This window comes from Colobus angolensis, unplaced genomic scaffold (genome assembly GCF_000951035.1).
Source record: "Colobus angolensis palliatus isolate OR3802 unplaced genomic scaffold, Cang.pa_1.0 Scaffold509, whole genome shotgun sequence".
In the NCBI taxonomy this organism is placed as follows: Eukaryota; Metazoa; Chordata; class Mammalia; order Primates; family Cercopithecidae; genus Colobus; species Colobus angolensis.
Window position 1 is genome coordinate 300,179 of NW_012118588.1, and position 15,832 is coordinate 316,010.

Genomic DNA, 15,832 nt, shown 5'->3' on the forward strand with positions numbered 1-15,832 from the left:
CCCCGCGGTGGAGAGCGCAGAGTCAGCCCCAGCGGGTCCGGGGGGGAGCCAGGGCGAGGCGGCGCCCAGGCTCGCGTCCGGGGACGCTCCGGAGGAGCCGGCTGCCCAGCGCGTAGCCTTGGGCCCTAAGGATTGGTTGGGGCGCTCCGGAGGGGATCCCCAGAGATCGGAGGGACCCTGTTCCACCCCTCCCAGTCCTCGGGCGCTCGGGGAGACGGGGCCGGCAGCGGGCTGAGCGGGAGCTGGACAGGCAGGACAGGCCGCTCGTGCTCGGGGAAGCCGAGACTCCGCCGCTCCGGAGGCCAGCGGTGAGGGCACTTGGGCGGCAGGGGCCCGCCGAGGGGTCGTGGCACACGGGTGAGGGGGCCAACCCGGAATGGCTTCCGAGCAGCCCCACGTCCTGCCAAGGACGGTAGGTTCAAGGTTCGGGGGACTCTCTGACAGGGTCGTCCCTTCGGGCACGGGGAGGTTCCCACAGAGCCCCAACCCTGAACGGGGCAGGGGGCAGCGCTCTCGGCAGGCAGGGTCCCCTGAGGAGGGAACGGCTGGGGAGTGGCGGAGCCCCGGAGTGGTGGCCCTGTTAACGCCCCTTCCCGGTTGCAGGAAAGCCGGGGAGGTGCAGGCTGGCTTCTGGGGTCGCCTGGCGGAATGCCCCTGCCCTTCGCAGTGGGGCGGGGTCTGGGGGGCGTGGCTTGCCAGCGGGGCTCTGAGGCTCTGGGGCTCCGAGGTCTCCGCCGATCTAATGCCCCTTCCCGTTGCAGGCGGGCCCCTGGGGCACGGAGCGGAGCGCATCCTGGCGGTGCCGGTGCGCACTGACGCCCAGGGCCGCTTGGTGTCCCACGTGGTGTCGGCAGCTACGGCCAGAGCAGGGGTACGAGCCCGCAGGGCCGCCCCTGTCCGGACCCCGAGCTTCCCCGGAGGCAACGAGGAGGACCCTGGCAGTCACCTCTTCTATAATGTCACGGTCTTTGGCCGAGACTTGCACCTGCGGCTGCGGCCCAACGCCCGCCTCGTGGCGCCCGGGGCCACTATGGAGTGGCAGGGCGAGACAGGCACCACCCGCGTGGAGCCCCTGCTCGGGAGCTGTCTCTACGTCGGAGACGTGGCCGGCCTAGCCGAAGCCTCCTCTGTGGCACTCAGCAACTGCGATGGGCTGGTGAGTACGCACTTCTCTGGCTCCTTTCTCTCCGCTGCTCTTGCCTGGGCTTTGGAAAAGGGTTACCTGGGAGTCCCTTGGGAAGGCAAGGCCTGCGCTGAGGACTTTCTCTGCCCTCCCCGTGCTTTAGGGTGCCTTGTGCTTCAGCTGAAGGGCTTGGCTGGAAATCAGGTTGTTTTGATTGGTCTGAGCAGGGGGCCATTTATGCAAGGGGAAGCCCGGGTCTCCAAAAGGCTCAGCAGGCAGCAGCGTGCGCCTCTCTCTTACGCCTGCCTGAACAGGTCTCTGGCTTGCATCCAGGGGTGGGTCCGTCCATGTATGTGTGTGTACCTTTGTGAGTGTGTGCACATGTGTTCTGGAACGTTGGTGTGTACCTGCATCTGGGTGCCTGTGCACCTGTGTGAACATGTGCGTATGCCAGTGTCTTTTGTGCACGTATGTGTCTGGGTTTCTGCATGTAAGTGTGTTGAGCATCTGTTGAGTTTGTGTCCGTCCTTGTGCATACTGGCATGCATGATATGTTTGTGGTGGACTTATGGGCTGGCAGTCAGTCTTACTGTTTCCTTGTGTGGGGGTGATGCCAGCCCAGGGAGCAGGCAGTGGTGCTGAAATGCCCAGTTAGCCCTCTGCCCCTTGGCTGACCGGGAATCACTGGTTTTTCTGCTGTGGTTTCCTGTTGAACTCCAGCTGGTTCTTTGAAAAGTTGGTTTTCTCTATTTTGAGCTGAGGGGTGCATTTGGAAATGAAGGCTCTAGTGCCCATGAGCTGCTCGATCTTTTGGGGGCAGCCCCTGAAGGACAAGAGAGAGGCTAGGGGGTCCCTTTTGAGACTGCCTGGGACTCTCTAGTCCTGTGACTGGAGCTGTGGGAAGCTCGGCTTCCTGGAGAGGGCAGGAGGGACCATGGCTCAGCACAAGGGGGCCTCAGAGGAAGCCTGGATCGATGCTGAGGGAGGAGGCTGACATTGGCAGAGCTCTGTCCGGCTGCCCGGGGCCTGGCACACAGCAGAGGCCACTGCAGTTTTCTATTTTGGATTGGGTGTGTGGTGGTCAGGCTGGCTGTGCTGGCCAGACATCTGAAGCCGCCCACCATGGGCTCCGTTCTAATTGCTACTTAGGGCACTCCTGCCCCGAGCCAGTGGCCACTCTCCCAGCCCCATGGCCCCTGAGCACACCCATACTCAGGCAACCCAGGCTCATCCTACAGTCTGCAGAGCCAGCAATTACACCAGGGCTCCACAACCACTGCCATTCTTTTTATGGAGACACAGAAAATATCACTTGTTGCTTTGGAAAATCACTGCCTTTGGCTGGATTTAGTTAGAACTTGGCCATACTGCAAACAACTGTAAATATCCCTGGAGGAGGTGGGTTAAAATGGCGAGCCCTTGACATCGCCCACTGTCTCCGAGGACATCCTGGGCCTCAGAGATGTGTCCCATTTTATGCTGGAGACGAATTTCCTAAATGAAAGGAGATGCTTGCTACAGACTTAGGGTGAGGTAAGGTGGTGGGAGATGACATGGGATTGCAGTCTGGTGGTGGGCCAACACCTGTGTACTGTGCATTCCTGATGGAGAGCATTGTGGAGAGGACTTGTCACTGTTTCATTCATTCAGCAGTTCATTTGGTGATTCATTTTTTTTCAGCCAGCACCTTCTTATGTGTTTACCACTTGTACTGGTCAGCGACGAGGCAGGTCTGGTACCCACCCAAGGCCTCCTGCCATCAGGGTGGCTGACGGGCACTCTGGCCAGGACTTGGAGAGTGTGGTCCTGGGGGGCAGTTTGAATGGGGGCTGCAAGGATGAGTGGCCAGCTGGAAAGGATGCAGATTGGCAACCCGGGCAAAGGGAGGAGCATGTGCAGAAGTACCAGGTGTGGACTGGACTGGGCAGGACAGGACTGCTGAGGTGTTCCATGTACCAGACAGAGCTGGGAAGAATATTGGGGTTCGAAGAGGACCTGGGACCTGCCTGAGTGGCGTTGAATGCTGTCAGTGAATAATGGCCTTGGACAGTGGGACAGCACCATTGGTTCTTTTTCTTTTCTTTTTTCTTTCCTTTTCTCTTCTCTTCTTTTCTTTTCATCCCTCCCTTCCTCCCTTCCTCTTTCTTTCTCTCCTTTCTCTCTCTCCTTTCTTTCTTTTAGACAGAGTTTCACTCTTGTTGCCCAGGCTGGAGTGCAATGGCACAATCTCAGCTCACTGCTACCTCCACCTCTCGGGTTCAAGCGATTCTCCTGCCTCAGTCTCCTGAGTAACTGAGATTACAGGCATGTGCCACCATGCCCAGCTAGTTTTGTAGTTTTAGTAGAGATGGGGTTTCTCCATGTTGATCAGGCTGGTCTCGAACTTCTGACCTCAGGTGGTCTGCCACCTTGGCCTCCTAAAGTGCTGGGATTACAGGTGTGAGCCACCACGACTGGAATCTTCTTTTCTTTTCTTACTTTTTTGCTGCGTATGTGTCTGTTTTGCTTTTAAATCCCGCTCTGCTACCATGATAGGCTTCTTTGCTAAGGACCTGGGGCTTCATACAGGGTGGCTCTTGTCCTCACAGAGCCCCTGTCGGGGAGGCATCTCATCGCTGGTTACAGGGGGAGCACTCAGGCTCTGGGAGGTTGAGTGACTAGACAGAAGTTATTCATCGTATCCACAGCGAGGGGTTATTCATAATATCCACAGCAAAATGTACCTTTGCACAAGGCATGAGCAAAAAATGCTGAACAGTGTGTTCTTGTGCATCATATTGCTACGGAAGAGTTTTCTAGTATCTCTTGGGCAGCATGGTAAGTGTGCTAATTTCACATGATTTTTACATGCCCATTAAAAACCCAATGAGAAGCCTTTTGGCGTAAAAGGTAATAATGGTAAGTGACAATCGACTGTGTTCCTATTAATGCTGTGTGCCGGGCTCTCAGCTGAGCCCCCTATGCCACATTGCCTTGTTTAATCGCACCCTATGGAACGTGTCGCAACATCATCCCCCTTCTACAGATGAATAAACCGAGGCTCCAAAAGTTGAGATAGCTTGCTTCAAGCTTTGAAGCCAATTCTAAGGCCATGCTCACTACTTTTTGTTGCCTTTTTCTGCGTGCCTACAAAGAGAATTTTAAAAATGCCTTTCTTTAAAACATTTCCCGCCTTTCTTATTTGACTCCTGGAGATATTCTCATTGTGGGTTTGACCATCGTCAGTGTCAGTGGGGAGCCGGGAACAGGCCTGGGAGCTGAGTGGCTTTGACTGGCTGGTGACCTGCGCTGGGCTGCAGCTCCTATGGCTGGCCTAAGTCCTCACTGGTGGGGGACTGCAGCTGGGACTTCTGTAGGATGGAAGCAACCCTGCCTGCCTCTGCCTCCCCACTCAGGGCAGCACAGGGGTCCTCTCCTGCCAAGCTGGGCAGGGCCAGTGGATGAAGCCTCCATGGGCTGGGCAGTGGAGACGGTCTGCCCTCCAAGGCCTGGTCCAATCCTGGGGCCCAAAGCAGGAAGTGTATGCTGTGCCCTGGGTGCTTGATGCGAGCCCCACAACCCTGTGAGGTAGAGCTGCCCCGCTGCATGGCTGAGGCTCAGAGAGACCCAAGGTCCCATGGCAAGAAGAAAGCCAGGGCTGCTGCCTTTCAAACTGGGGCTCCCGGGTGGGGCTGCTGTCTGGGCCAGGCACTCACTCTGTCTTGCTGGACATTAAGAGTCATCAAAGCCACAGAGAGAAGTCAGAAGCTGGCCTAAGGGATCGAGATGAGTTTCATTTTTCCCAGCAAGGCTGCTGCCTTCGAGGCCACGCACTGGGCTCCAGCAGGCTCAGGGGTTAGAGCAGGTTAGTCAGGTGTGGGCGGGCCCTGGGACTGTGCAGTGGGGGCGAGGGGCGCCTGGGATTTGCAGCTGCCACTGGTAGGGTCTTCCTTCTTCCCACCCCGCCTTGGCACTGCCTGGATCGCAATGAGAGGTTGTCAGGAAGACCAAAGAGGGGCTGAAGGAACCTCTGGGTTCCCTAGGGTGTTGGGTCTCCCCAGATAGGAGCAGAGGCTCCTGTGGGCCCCAGCTGCAAGCAGCCTACACAGCTGCTAAGGCCAGTCTCAGCCTCCGCCATATTTGTCACTTTCCTTGTTTAAGTCTTGCTCAGTTTAAGTGACAGAAACCCCTGCTCATATTGGATGAAACAAACAAGGGACACCATGGCCCCAATTATCTGGGGGCCCTGAGGAGCATAGGCTTCAGGTCTAGCTGCATCCAGGGGCTCAGAGCATGCTATCTGTTTCTCAGCCCTGCCTCTCAGTGTTGATTTCAGAATTGCTTTTCACTCCTCAACCCCTAGCCCACCACATGGGGCCACCAGCAGCTCCAGACCTAACTTGTTTTCCAAGGAGCAACCCTTTGAAGCGGGAAGCCCTCCTCTCTGGGTGACACCTGGAAGAGTTGGGGGAGGAATTGAAGGCCCATCTTCCAACCCATAGCCGTGGTGCAGGCCTAGCCCACGTCTCCTGCCCACCTTTGGGACTGAGGGGGAGGGACAGACTCCCAGACTCTGGAATGGAGAGGGGTCTATTGTACAAGAAGGGAGGATGACAATTGTGCAGGGTGGTGAAAACCGTTGTGGCCTCCCTCCTCCTGGGCTCCAGACCCCATGTTGGGCTTAGAAGTCTTCCTGGGCTCCAGGCTTGCCTGCTCCGCTGCCTCTGGAACCCCCTTCCCTGGATGACCCCATACTCCTCAAGTCACATGGCTCCCCGCAGTCTCCTCCAGACCCTACCTTTCCAGGGTTGCCCTCTGGTAGCCAGCTCCAATCCCAGAGCTCTCTCTGGCCTGGCTTCCCTCCCGCCTGGCGCCAGCCCCTGCCTTCTGCTTCTGTGTCCCCCAGTGCTCCATGGTCTCTCCCCAGCAACGCTTCTCCGCACTGCAGCCAGAGGGATTTTCAGAAACCACGCAGAAACTCACGTCACGCCTTCCCTTAAGACCTCTCGGTGGTTCTTACTGCTCTTAAAAAAACCCAAACCCACTGGCCTGGCATTCAAGGCCCCTGTGACCTGGCCAGGGCCGTCCAGCTCTGGCCGGAGTCACACGCTCTGCTGGTCTGGAATGAGACTCCGGGAGCAAGGGTTGCAGGAGGCAGAACTCCAGCGTCCTCCTCAGGTGCCCCTGGGAGGGTGGGCAGTGACTCCCTCCCCTCCTGCCTTACCTGAGCTGAGGGCCCCTACGGAGACGCTTGAGGAATCCAGCAGTGCAGCGCAGTACCTCCGGAGGCGGAGGCGGTGGGCAACCTCAGGAGCCGGTGCCCAGAGCAGCATCCAAACCATCTACCTCTGCTGCGCTGGGGGCTGTGAACCCAGCCCCTGCGGTCTTCCTGTGAACCAGCCACCGTGGCCCCATCTCACAGGTAGGAAACCGAGGCTCTAGGAGTTACATATGCGGGTTCTCTCTGTGTGGGCTGGCGTCTCTCCTGGAATCCTTTAGGGAGGGGCAGAGTGGAGCCAGCTCCCAGCCCCTCATGAAGGCCAGCCTAGTCAGTGCTGGTCTCAGCTGCAGCCCAGGGAGGCCAGCTCTTCCTGGGACCCCCATATCATGTTGCCCAGCCCCGGCCTGCACTCCATTGCGTGGCTGGGTGTGTTTCTGGCACTGGTCAATGCGCGCAGCCACGTACTCATTCCTGTGTGGCAGGCTTCTCCTGCCTGATGGCTCGCCGTGGCTTCCCTGTTGCCTGTGTCTCCAGTGGTTAGCGAGTCATGCCTGAGAGAATGCAGGCCCTCCTGCAGAGTCAGCTGGGAGGTGAAGGCCAGGTCCTCACCCAGGCCTGCTGTGAGTCTCACAGGGGCCACACCTGGGTGAGTAAGGGAATCAGCTAGGGGCTTATCTGCCCTGAACCCCAGAGCCAGGAACATCTACTCAGGAGCGAGGCCGGCTTTGCTTCGTGGCTGCCTGAGCTGTGATCTGGGCCTGCCTACTCTAGTATCTGGAGACCCAAAGGGCAAGTGTGCATGGCGGCCTTCCTGGGACCCTGGGTCTGTGCTGGCAGGCAGACATGTCCTTCCTTACCCCACCTCCTTCTCTGGCTTGGGCAGCCCTGGGGGTCCCTGTGTTGCTGCCAGGACAGCAGTCTGCTGGCTGCATGTGGACATGTGCATGTCCTGGGGCTGTGCATGGCAGGAGTGTGTGGAAGTGTGTGCATGTACATGTTGCCTCTGCATGTCTTGCATGTAGGGGTGCGTGCACATAGGGTGTATGTGGGGGTGCATATGTGCGTGCATGTCTGAATGAGTGTGTACATGTGAGTGTGTGCACACAAGTGTGTCTGCATGGGAGTGTGTGCATTTGAGTGAGCATGGGCCAGCACGTGTTTATGTATTTCTCGGGAGGGGTTTCCTGCACCCTGCAGAAGACGGGCCTTAAGTGGGGTTGAGTTATTCAGGGGAGAGGAGGACCCACCCCCTCAATCTTGGTGCCACTTTAGACACCCCCATCCCCTACTGGTGGTCACCCCGGAATGGGAGGATCCAGGTAGGAGCTGCACACTCTGCTGCGTACGTTTCATATTAAATGTCAGCTGTCCGCCGGGTCTGCGGTGCTGCCATTAATATGGAGAAGTTATTACCGAGCCTGGAGCTGGCTCCTCGGGCTTGCCCATGAATTTCAATTACACTGCACGACGACTCCAGGGCTGCAGAGTGGGGTGCACGGCTTCCGCTCAGAGGCAGAGGGAACCCTAGTGTCCAAGACCAAGGCCTGGGTGCTGCTGAAGCCAGGCAGGCTGTACGCCATCCCCACCCTGCCCTGTGCGTTTCAGGGGTTAACCCAGGGAAGCAGGGGCCTAGTGTGGGCTGGAGGCTGCTGCGGGTCACATGGTCCGCTGTGCCCCTCGTGACTGCGTAGGGTGGACAAGCACCACGATGCTGCGAACCTCGGTTCCTCCAATAGCGAAAGATGGGTTCTGTCCGCATGCACTTCACTGGCAGTGAAAGGATGGGTGTGCAGCAAGCGCCTACCCCAGGCCCAGGGGTGAGAAAGCGGCGGCCGTGTCTGCATCTCATTAGTTCTGAGGTGCCATCAGTTACAGGACACACCATTACTTTATATGCCACCAAGAAAGAGGAGACACTCCCATTTAAACTGCGACTCTGTGCCCTAACTGTGGTCCCCTGGAGGTTCAGGCCCCGCCCCCGTAGTGCCTGGTTTCTCTGATGCTGTCTGCAGCCTAACGGGTGGACCATTTCTCTTGCCTGGCCGTTGCTTGGCACGGTTCCCAGGAACTGAGTTCAGGCAGCTTCGTCTGCCTCCGGGGGTCTTCCTCTTGTGAATTACAAAGTAGCGGTCCTTCCTCCAGGGATAGGTATTTGCCTCACCAATGCAAAGCTACATGCGCCTTTCTGCGAGCACCCTAACTTTTTGACCTCACGGTGTGACTCTTCAAAGACATTTTGAGTGTCCAGGGTGCTGGCACTGCATGCGTCTCCAGTGAGGGACTGCATTGGGAGTGTGGTGGCCCAGGAGGCGGGGGCCAGAGCCAGGGTGTGAGACCTGCCAATTGCATCCTCACTTCAGGGACGGGAAATTGAGATGCGTGTTGGAGGGAGCAGCCCTCACCAGCTCTCTGAGCAGAATGTCCAGGATTCATCTTTATACCCAGGTATTTTTCCTTTGAAAGCCCTAATCTGAAATTTCAATGTATTAAAAGTATTTCAAAGTATTAAAGCCTGTCATCTTTAAACCCGGGTATTTTTCCTTTGAAAACCCCTAAACGACAAGGTTTGGAGAGCTTAGGGTTGGTGAACACGTGGAGGTGCTGGGAGGGTGAGTGGTCAGAGAGGGCGTGGAAGCTGTGCAGCCCTTCCCGTTACCTTGCCCTGCCCGTCCCTCGCATGCAGCTGTTTGAAAGCAGGGATTGGGAACACAAGGAAAGGAGGGTGTCTTTATGTTTCGTGCACGGCTTGTCTAAGCCTTGCTAGTGGCCATTCTGATTGGGCCAGAGCTTCTGGACATATGACAAAAAGGAGCTTGAGAGCGGTGAGCATATTGGTATACATTTATATCTCTATTTTATGGATTATAGCATGTACCATCGCCAGTCAGTGGCAAATGAAACCTCAGGTTAAGCAATATCACAGATAACATTCTACTTTTCCATCATTCTGTTCTTGTACCAATACTAAGCTGTGTTTATTATTAGAACTTTAAGGCTCTAATATTCAAAGTATTAAGTACTTCGAAGCTTCGCTGTCCAATACAGTAGCTATAAGCCACACAAGGTTATTGAAGACTTAAAATGTGTCTGGTCTGAATTGAGAGGGGCCCTAAGTGTAAAATATACATTGGATTTCAGAGACTTAGTGCCCCCCCCCAAAAGAATGTGCAGTGTTTAATAGATCATTTTAAAGTATTGATTGCAGGTTGAAATCATAGTATTTTGGGCATACTGGGTTAAATTATATTACTGAAATTAATTTCACCTGTGTCTTTTTTTTTTTTCAAACGTGGCTACATATAAAGCTCGAGTTCTATTTCTGTTGGACTGTGTGGCTTTGGAACATCTGGCTGGATACTTCCCCTTTTGCTGGTATTCTCTTGCAAAATTTTCTTGGCTGGTCACATATGTTTATTCTTTCAAATGAATTTTAGAATTGTTTTGTCGGGTAGAAAAATCCCTCGTGAATTTGATTGATAGTAAATTAAACTTAGAAACTAATTAAAGAAGGAACCGATGTAATTTACAGTATTTATCAGGAACAGTGTATTTTTCAGTTTATTTCATTCTGCTTTGATGTTGCTCCGTAAAGTATTATATATATATTTTTATACAGGTCATCCATTTTTAAAAATCAGGGTTATTTTGAGGATTTTTTTTCCTTTTTGCCATTGCGAATTGAATACTTTACATCTGTTGTTGGTACACAGGAAGGCTATTGATTTTTATAGAACTATCTTTTACCGAGTAGCTTGATTGAACTCATTAATTCTAATATATCTGTGAAGTCCCTTGGGTTTTCTAGGTATACAGTTGTGCTCTCTGTAAACGCTGATAATTTTGGCTCCTCATCTCCAATCTGCTCCGTCTGGAACCTTCAGAGCGATGGGAAGTCACAGCCATGGCTACGTGCATCCTCGTCCGTGCCTGGCTTTAGCGGCAACGCCCCCAGTATTTCTCTGCTTAATACAACGCTTGCTTGCGGATTAAGATGGATTTCATGTGAAGGCAATATCCTCTGAATTCTTGTTTTCTAAGATCCCATTTTTATCAGTAAAGGAGCTGAAATTGGGATAAAATGTGTCTTAACTCTTAACGCTCCCTTCTCTCACCTCCAAAAGCCAGAGGTGTTGCAATTCCGGGGTGTTTGTGTTCTCAGCCTCAGGGCCTCAGCTGTCCATTTTGCTGGGCCAGAAATGAAACCTAGTCCCCATTTACGCCCCATGGGAAGCACTCGTAGGGAGGGGGAGCTTTCCTGCAGAAGGTGGGGGAGCCAGCACTTCCCGCCGTGCAGGTGGCTTCTGGAATAGGACTCTGTCCTTGGAAAGCCCTTTGGGCCATGTGTGGGGGAATTTCCACTTTGATTTGCGGCTTCTCTTTCTCCCCTCCCAGTGGTGTTTCCCTCCCGCCGTCTGGCTTCTCTGGAGCAACCCCTCCATTTTCCTCCTGTGCCTTCCAGCGGACTTTGCCCTCTGCTCTGAAGTGCTGGCGCTGCCTGCACAGTCCCCTGCTCTTCCAGTCCCACTGTTATCTGTTATCCCATGTGCTTCTAGAAGATGTTTTTCCAAGCAAAGACATTCCCCTCCTTAGAATAAATCTGTAGGCAGGGCACGGTGGCTCACGCCTGTGTAACTTTGGGAGGCTGAGGCGGGTGGATGACTTGAAGTCAGGTGTTTGAGACCAGCCTGGCCAACATGGTGAAACCCCATCTCCATTAAAAATACAAAAATTAGCTGGACGTGGTGGCATGCACCTGTAGTCCCAGCTACTTGGGAGGCTGAGGCAGGAGAATCTCCTGAACCCAGGAGGTGGAGCTTGCAGTGAGCTGAGTTCGCGCCACTGCACTCCAGCCAGGTAGCAGAGTGAGACTCCGTCTCAAAAACAAAACAAAACAAAGAAAAAGCCTGTGGCTTGTCTTGCAGAAGAGTTTTTCCATTGTGTGATCTATCTGCCTGCCCACTGATGGGCATGGAATTTGAGGAGCTTTGAATAGCATCTGTACATAGGCCCCATCCTGAGAAATTCTGGTTTGTCAGAACTGCACGCGCCCCGAGGTCTGTATTTTTCAAAACACAAGGGAGTCTTTGGCACAGCATGACGGCTGCTCACTAGAGAGGGCTGTGGGGAGTGAGGGCTCTCAGACCAGACCAGACTTGGGGCCTGGCTCTTCTCTTGCTGGCCTGTGACCCTCAGTTTCCCCAGTGAAGACACCACCGGCCTCCCAAGGCATGTGTCAGCGAGGGAGCAGAGGGGGATGAGGCTGGCTGGCCTCTGTCAAAGGGAATTCCGTTGGGGGTTGAGGTGGAAGGAAGCGATCCAGTGGGGATGGCCAGGCCTGGGTGCGGGAAGCTGCCTTGGCAGTGTCGGCTCCTGGCCCTCTGCTCTTCGGTCTCTCACCTGGAAATTCAGAGCCCTGGCAGAAGGAAGGCAGCCCCGGTTGCATGGACATCCCCAAGGCCACACGGTAGGAAGGAGTCCTCACATGCAAGTGGGCAGGATACCAGGGCAGCAGCTGGCCTTTGCTGCAGGGCTCTCCACACTTGGCGGGCACCTGAAGCTCCATGGGCGTTAAGCACTGATCCTGCAGACCTGATCAAGGCAAGGTGGGGGCAGTGGTAGGCATCCTCCTTGGTGCTCCTCAGTGCCCTCCCAGGCAGGTGCCCAGGCCCTGGGAGGCTCCTAGTCTTCTCTCCTTCTCTTCCTTCCCCTCCCATCACCTCCCTCCCTCTCCTCTGCCCCCCCCCCACCGTCTCTGCACGACAGCTGACCACTGGCCACTGATCCCAGCGCACTGGCCCTGAGCTGAGGTCTGGGCCTCTGGGGCAGTGCAGGTCGGGTCACAGGCTGAGGTGCTGTCTGAGACCCTGTGATAGTGGGAAATTATAAATGTTTATTTGCTCTTCATCCCTGGCTTCTGCCTCAGAGCTCCTCAAACCTTTGTAATCTCCTGAGTGTTAAGGGGTGATAGAAACACCTTTTATTGTCATATTTGGTCTAAGCCCCCTGGTTCCTGATATAAGAGTTTCTGGATTACTGGGTTGAGAATTCAGCCTCACTCCCCCAACCTCTGGGGATGGGAGTCATGGAACTTCCACGAAAACCCCTGAACGACAAGGTTTGAAGAGCTTAGGGTTGGTGAACACGTGGAGATGCTGGGAGGGTGAGTGCCCGGAGACAGCATGGCAGCTCTGCAGCCCTTCCCGTTACCTTGCCCTGCCCATCCCTCCCATGCAGCTGTTTCTGGGTTGTGTCTTTAATAATCAACTGAAAATAGTAAGTAAAGTGCCTCCCTGAGTTCTGTGATCTGTTCTATTAGTGAACACAAGGTCCCAATTACTTTTGCACCAACCTAATAGCAAATTACAGAGCCTGAGGAGGGAGTTGTGGGACCCTCCCGATGTATAGCCGCTGAGTCAGAAGCACAGGTGGGAAGCTGGGACTTGCAACCACAAGTGGGGCCGCCTTGTGGGACTGAGCCCTTAGCCTGAGGGCTACGCTGACCCCAGGTAGTTGGCGTGAGTTTTGCACTGAACTGTGGGACACCCAGCTGGCATCTGGAGGTTGGAGCACTGGGTGGTGGGAGGGAAACCACGTGTTTGGTGTCAGAAGCATTGTGAGTGAAAACAGATCCCCGTGGACCTCACCCAGCCTGGGGCCTCTGATAGAACAACGGGAGGTCCCAGGCCAGGGCTCAGCCCCATGGACAGGGAGAACGCCTGAGTTTCGGGAACAGCCCCAAATGCAGCTGCAGAGACAACTGTCATAGGATAGGTGTGCTGGGTCCTGGTGCTGGGAGCCCCTCCCTCCTTCCCCTTCCCCTCCCTCCAGCTTCTCCTCCCCTTCCCGCCTCTCTCTTCCCCCTTCTGCTTTTCTCTTTCCTCTTCTTCCCACTCCCCTCCCTTCTGTTCTCCTTCATCCCTTTTCCTTTTTCTCTCCATTCTCCCTTTATGCCCTCTCCCCTCCCTGCTCCTTCTGCCCTCTCCCTCCCCCCACCTTTCTTTCCCAGAGTCTTTCATCAGCCAGGACTCCTGGGGACCTTTCCTGGCTGGGGGCCCTTCATCGTCAGCTGCACTCTGCACCTGTACCTTCCTGTTTACACGTCACCTCCTGTGACACCACCAAGAAGCCCCCGTTGCCAACAGGTACATTCTGGGAACCAGCAACGACCCATCCCAACGTGCTGGGAGGAAATCAGAGCACAGCGATGGGGAGTGACCCACCCCAGGGCCCACAGAGCCCAGCCCCCTCCACTGCAGCTGGAGTGCCTGTGCCTCCTCAGAGGTACAGATAACTCCCCACCCGCACGAGCAGGGCGAATTGCTGAAAAGGGGAATTAATTTCTCCTCTCCTTGGCCTGCTACTGAGTTCTTGGTGCATTTTCCAGCAGACAAGGTCAAAGCTGAGTCCCTGCCCTGCCACAGCATCCACCGCCTCAGATGGGGTGGCTTGGCCTTTGGGCTGTCTTGCCTCTTGGGGTGCCCAGTCTCTCATGGGCTGCGTCCTCACTGCGGGGGGTGGTCCGACGAGCAGAGCTGCTGGGGAAGATTGTGCAGGTGGTATCCTGCTCGAGGGCACCTGGGCAAGGGGGTCAATGAGGCCAGCCTTTGCTCCGTCTAGGAGTGAATGGAGTGGAGGTTGGAGGGTGCCCAGCGCTGGGTAGAGATCTCGGGCACTGGGGGAGGGGAAATATGTGTCAGGTGTCTGCCTCCACAGTCAAGGTTGCCAGAGTTCCTGCATTCTTCTCTTTGGGGAGCTTCTGTATCCTCGGGACTAGGGACATTAAGAACCAAAGCCAGGGCAGTTGCAAGGAGGCTGCTGGACATTGCAGGTGGCCCTGGTTGGGGCAGTCTCGGCTGTGGTCACACTGTGGCCTCTGGGGCCAGGGATGGCCAGTCCAGGACTGGGCATGGTATGGGGTGGGTAGATGTAGGCCGTCTCTGTCTTGGTGTCAGCCTGTCCTGATAGTCTCTGGGGGCTCAGAGTCCTCACAGCCTTCCCCCAACCTGCCCGCAGGTGCCCACCTGGCTCCCCAAGGCCTGCAGGAGTCCTCTGGGGCTGGGCTGGGCTGGCCTGGGACCCTTGGTGGGAGTCAGGCAATTGTGTTATTGTTGAAACTTGTTTCTTTAATGGCTGGTGGTTACTGCCTCCAACTTTCCTCCTCTGAAGCTGATTGGTTCTCACTGGGGCTGGTCATTAACCCTCTGTTAGCTTGGGTGGGTTTATATTTGCAGAACTTCCCTTTTTATTCTACCGGGCTGGCGTTTCCTTTCTTCGGTCAGCTCTGTCGGGCCTCTCTTGTTGCTTTCTTCTGTTACTCAGGCTGTAGAAAATTATCAGCCTTTCAAAGAAGTACTCCATTACATGTTTTGCTTTTTTCCTGACTTGATTTTTAAATGTTTAACTCCTTTAATTCAAATGAAATGTGTTTCTTATACTGTCTAAGGTGTTGGTTTTAAGTGTTTATTTTTTTCTGAATCGCCATGCTGTTGAATGGTCTCAACACCATTCATTTGCTGATTCGCTCTTTCTTCTTGACTTTGGGATGTATATTCCATCATCTCTGAAGTTCGCGGAGGCGATGGGGTTTGTTTCTGCCCTTTCTGTTTTTCTTTTGCACCAGTCCAGGGGTTTTTAATTGCTGTTGGTTGACGATAGTTCCGATATCTGATAGGGCAAGTATCACCATCATGAGGTTTTAAAAAAATGCCTAAAAGAGTGTCCCCTTTGCAGCAGGCCCTCAACAAATCTTTGCTGAACAAACGAATGACATCTTTATGATATTTAATTTTCTCATGGAAATAAGAACATTGATTCAGATCTTTAAAACTATAGCCCAGTAGGTTTATTACTAAGAGACTTAGAATTTTATTGCCATTGTGAATAGGGTCTTTTCCATTATATTTTACAGCAGACTGTTATAGATATCTGGAAATACTTTTAATTTATAATACAGTAGATGATTATTTACTCGGAATACCTGGGACCTGCTTATTGCAGACTAATGATATTCTCAGAATTTAGACAGACATCTTTATTCCCAGGGAGGAAACAGAGTTAAAAATGACACATTAGTGCAAATTATACATGCATGTGCAGAGCTGCAGCGAACCATTTGACAACCTTGGCTGACCTGGCCAACCCCAGCCCCAGCATTGCTGTCCTCAAGGCGTGCCCTCCCTGGCAACAGCCCCTGCTTCTGATCCTTTGCTGTCAATGACTTGCGTCTTCCCATGTCTTACAAATATGAACCACAGATAATCACAAAAAGTCCTTTTAAAATAAATCTCTTGCCAGGCGTGGTTCCTCACGCCTGTAATCCCAGCACTTTGGGAGGCTGAGGCGGGTGGATCATGAGGTCAGGAGATCGAGACCATCCTGGCAAACACAGTGAAACCCTGTCTTTACTAAAAACACAAAAAAAATTAGCCGGGCGTGGTGGCGGGCGCCTGTAGTCCCAGCTACTTGGGAGGCTGAGGCAGGAGAATGGCGTGAACCCGGGAGGCGGAGCT

At 54.3% G+C, this 15,832-nt stretch overlaps 1 protein-coding gene across 1 annotated transcript in view; it reads left to right on the forward strand.

The window, feature by feature from the left end:
* Positions 1-15,832, forward strand: part of ADAMTS2 (ADAM metallopeptidase with thrombospondin type 1 motif, 2) — a 244,122-nt gene that overhangs the window by 12,735 nt on the left and 215,555 nt on the right. Inside the window, exons 3-4 of the mRNA XM_011960174.1 lie at positions 196-412; positions 604-1,156. Coding sequence (XP_011815564.1) covers positions 196-412; positions 604-1,156 — 770 coding nt within the window. The remainder of the gene's footprint in view (positions 1-195; positions 413-603; positions 1,157-15,832) is intronic.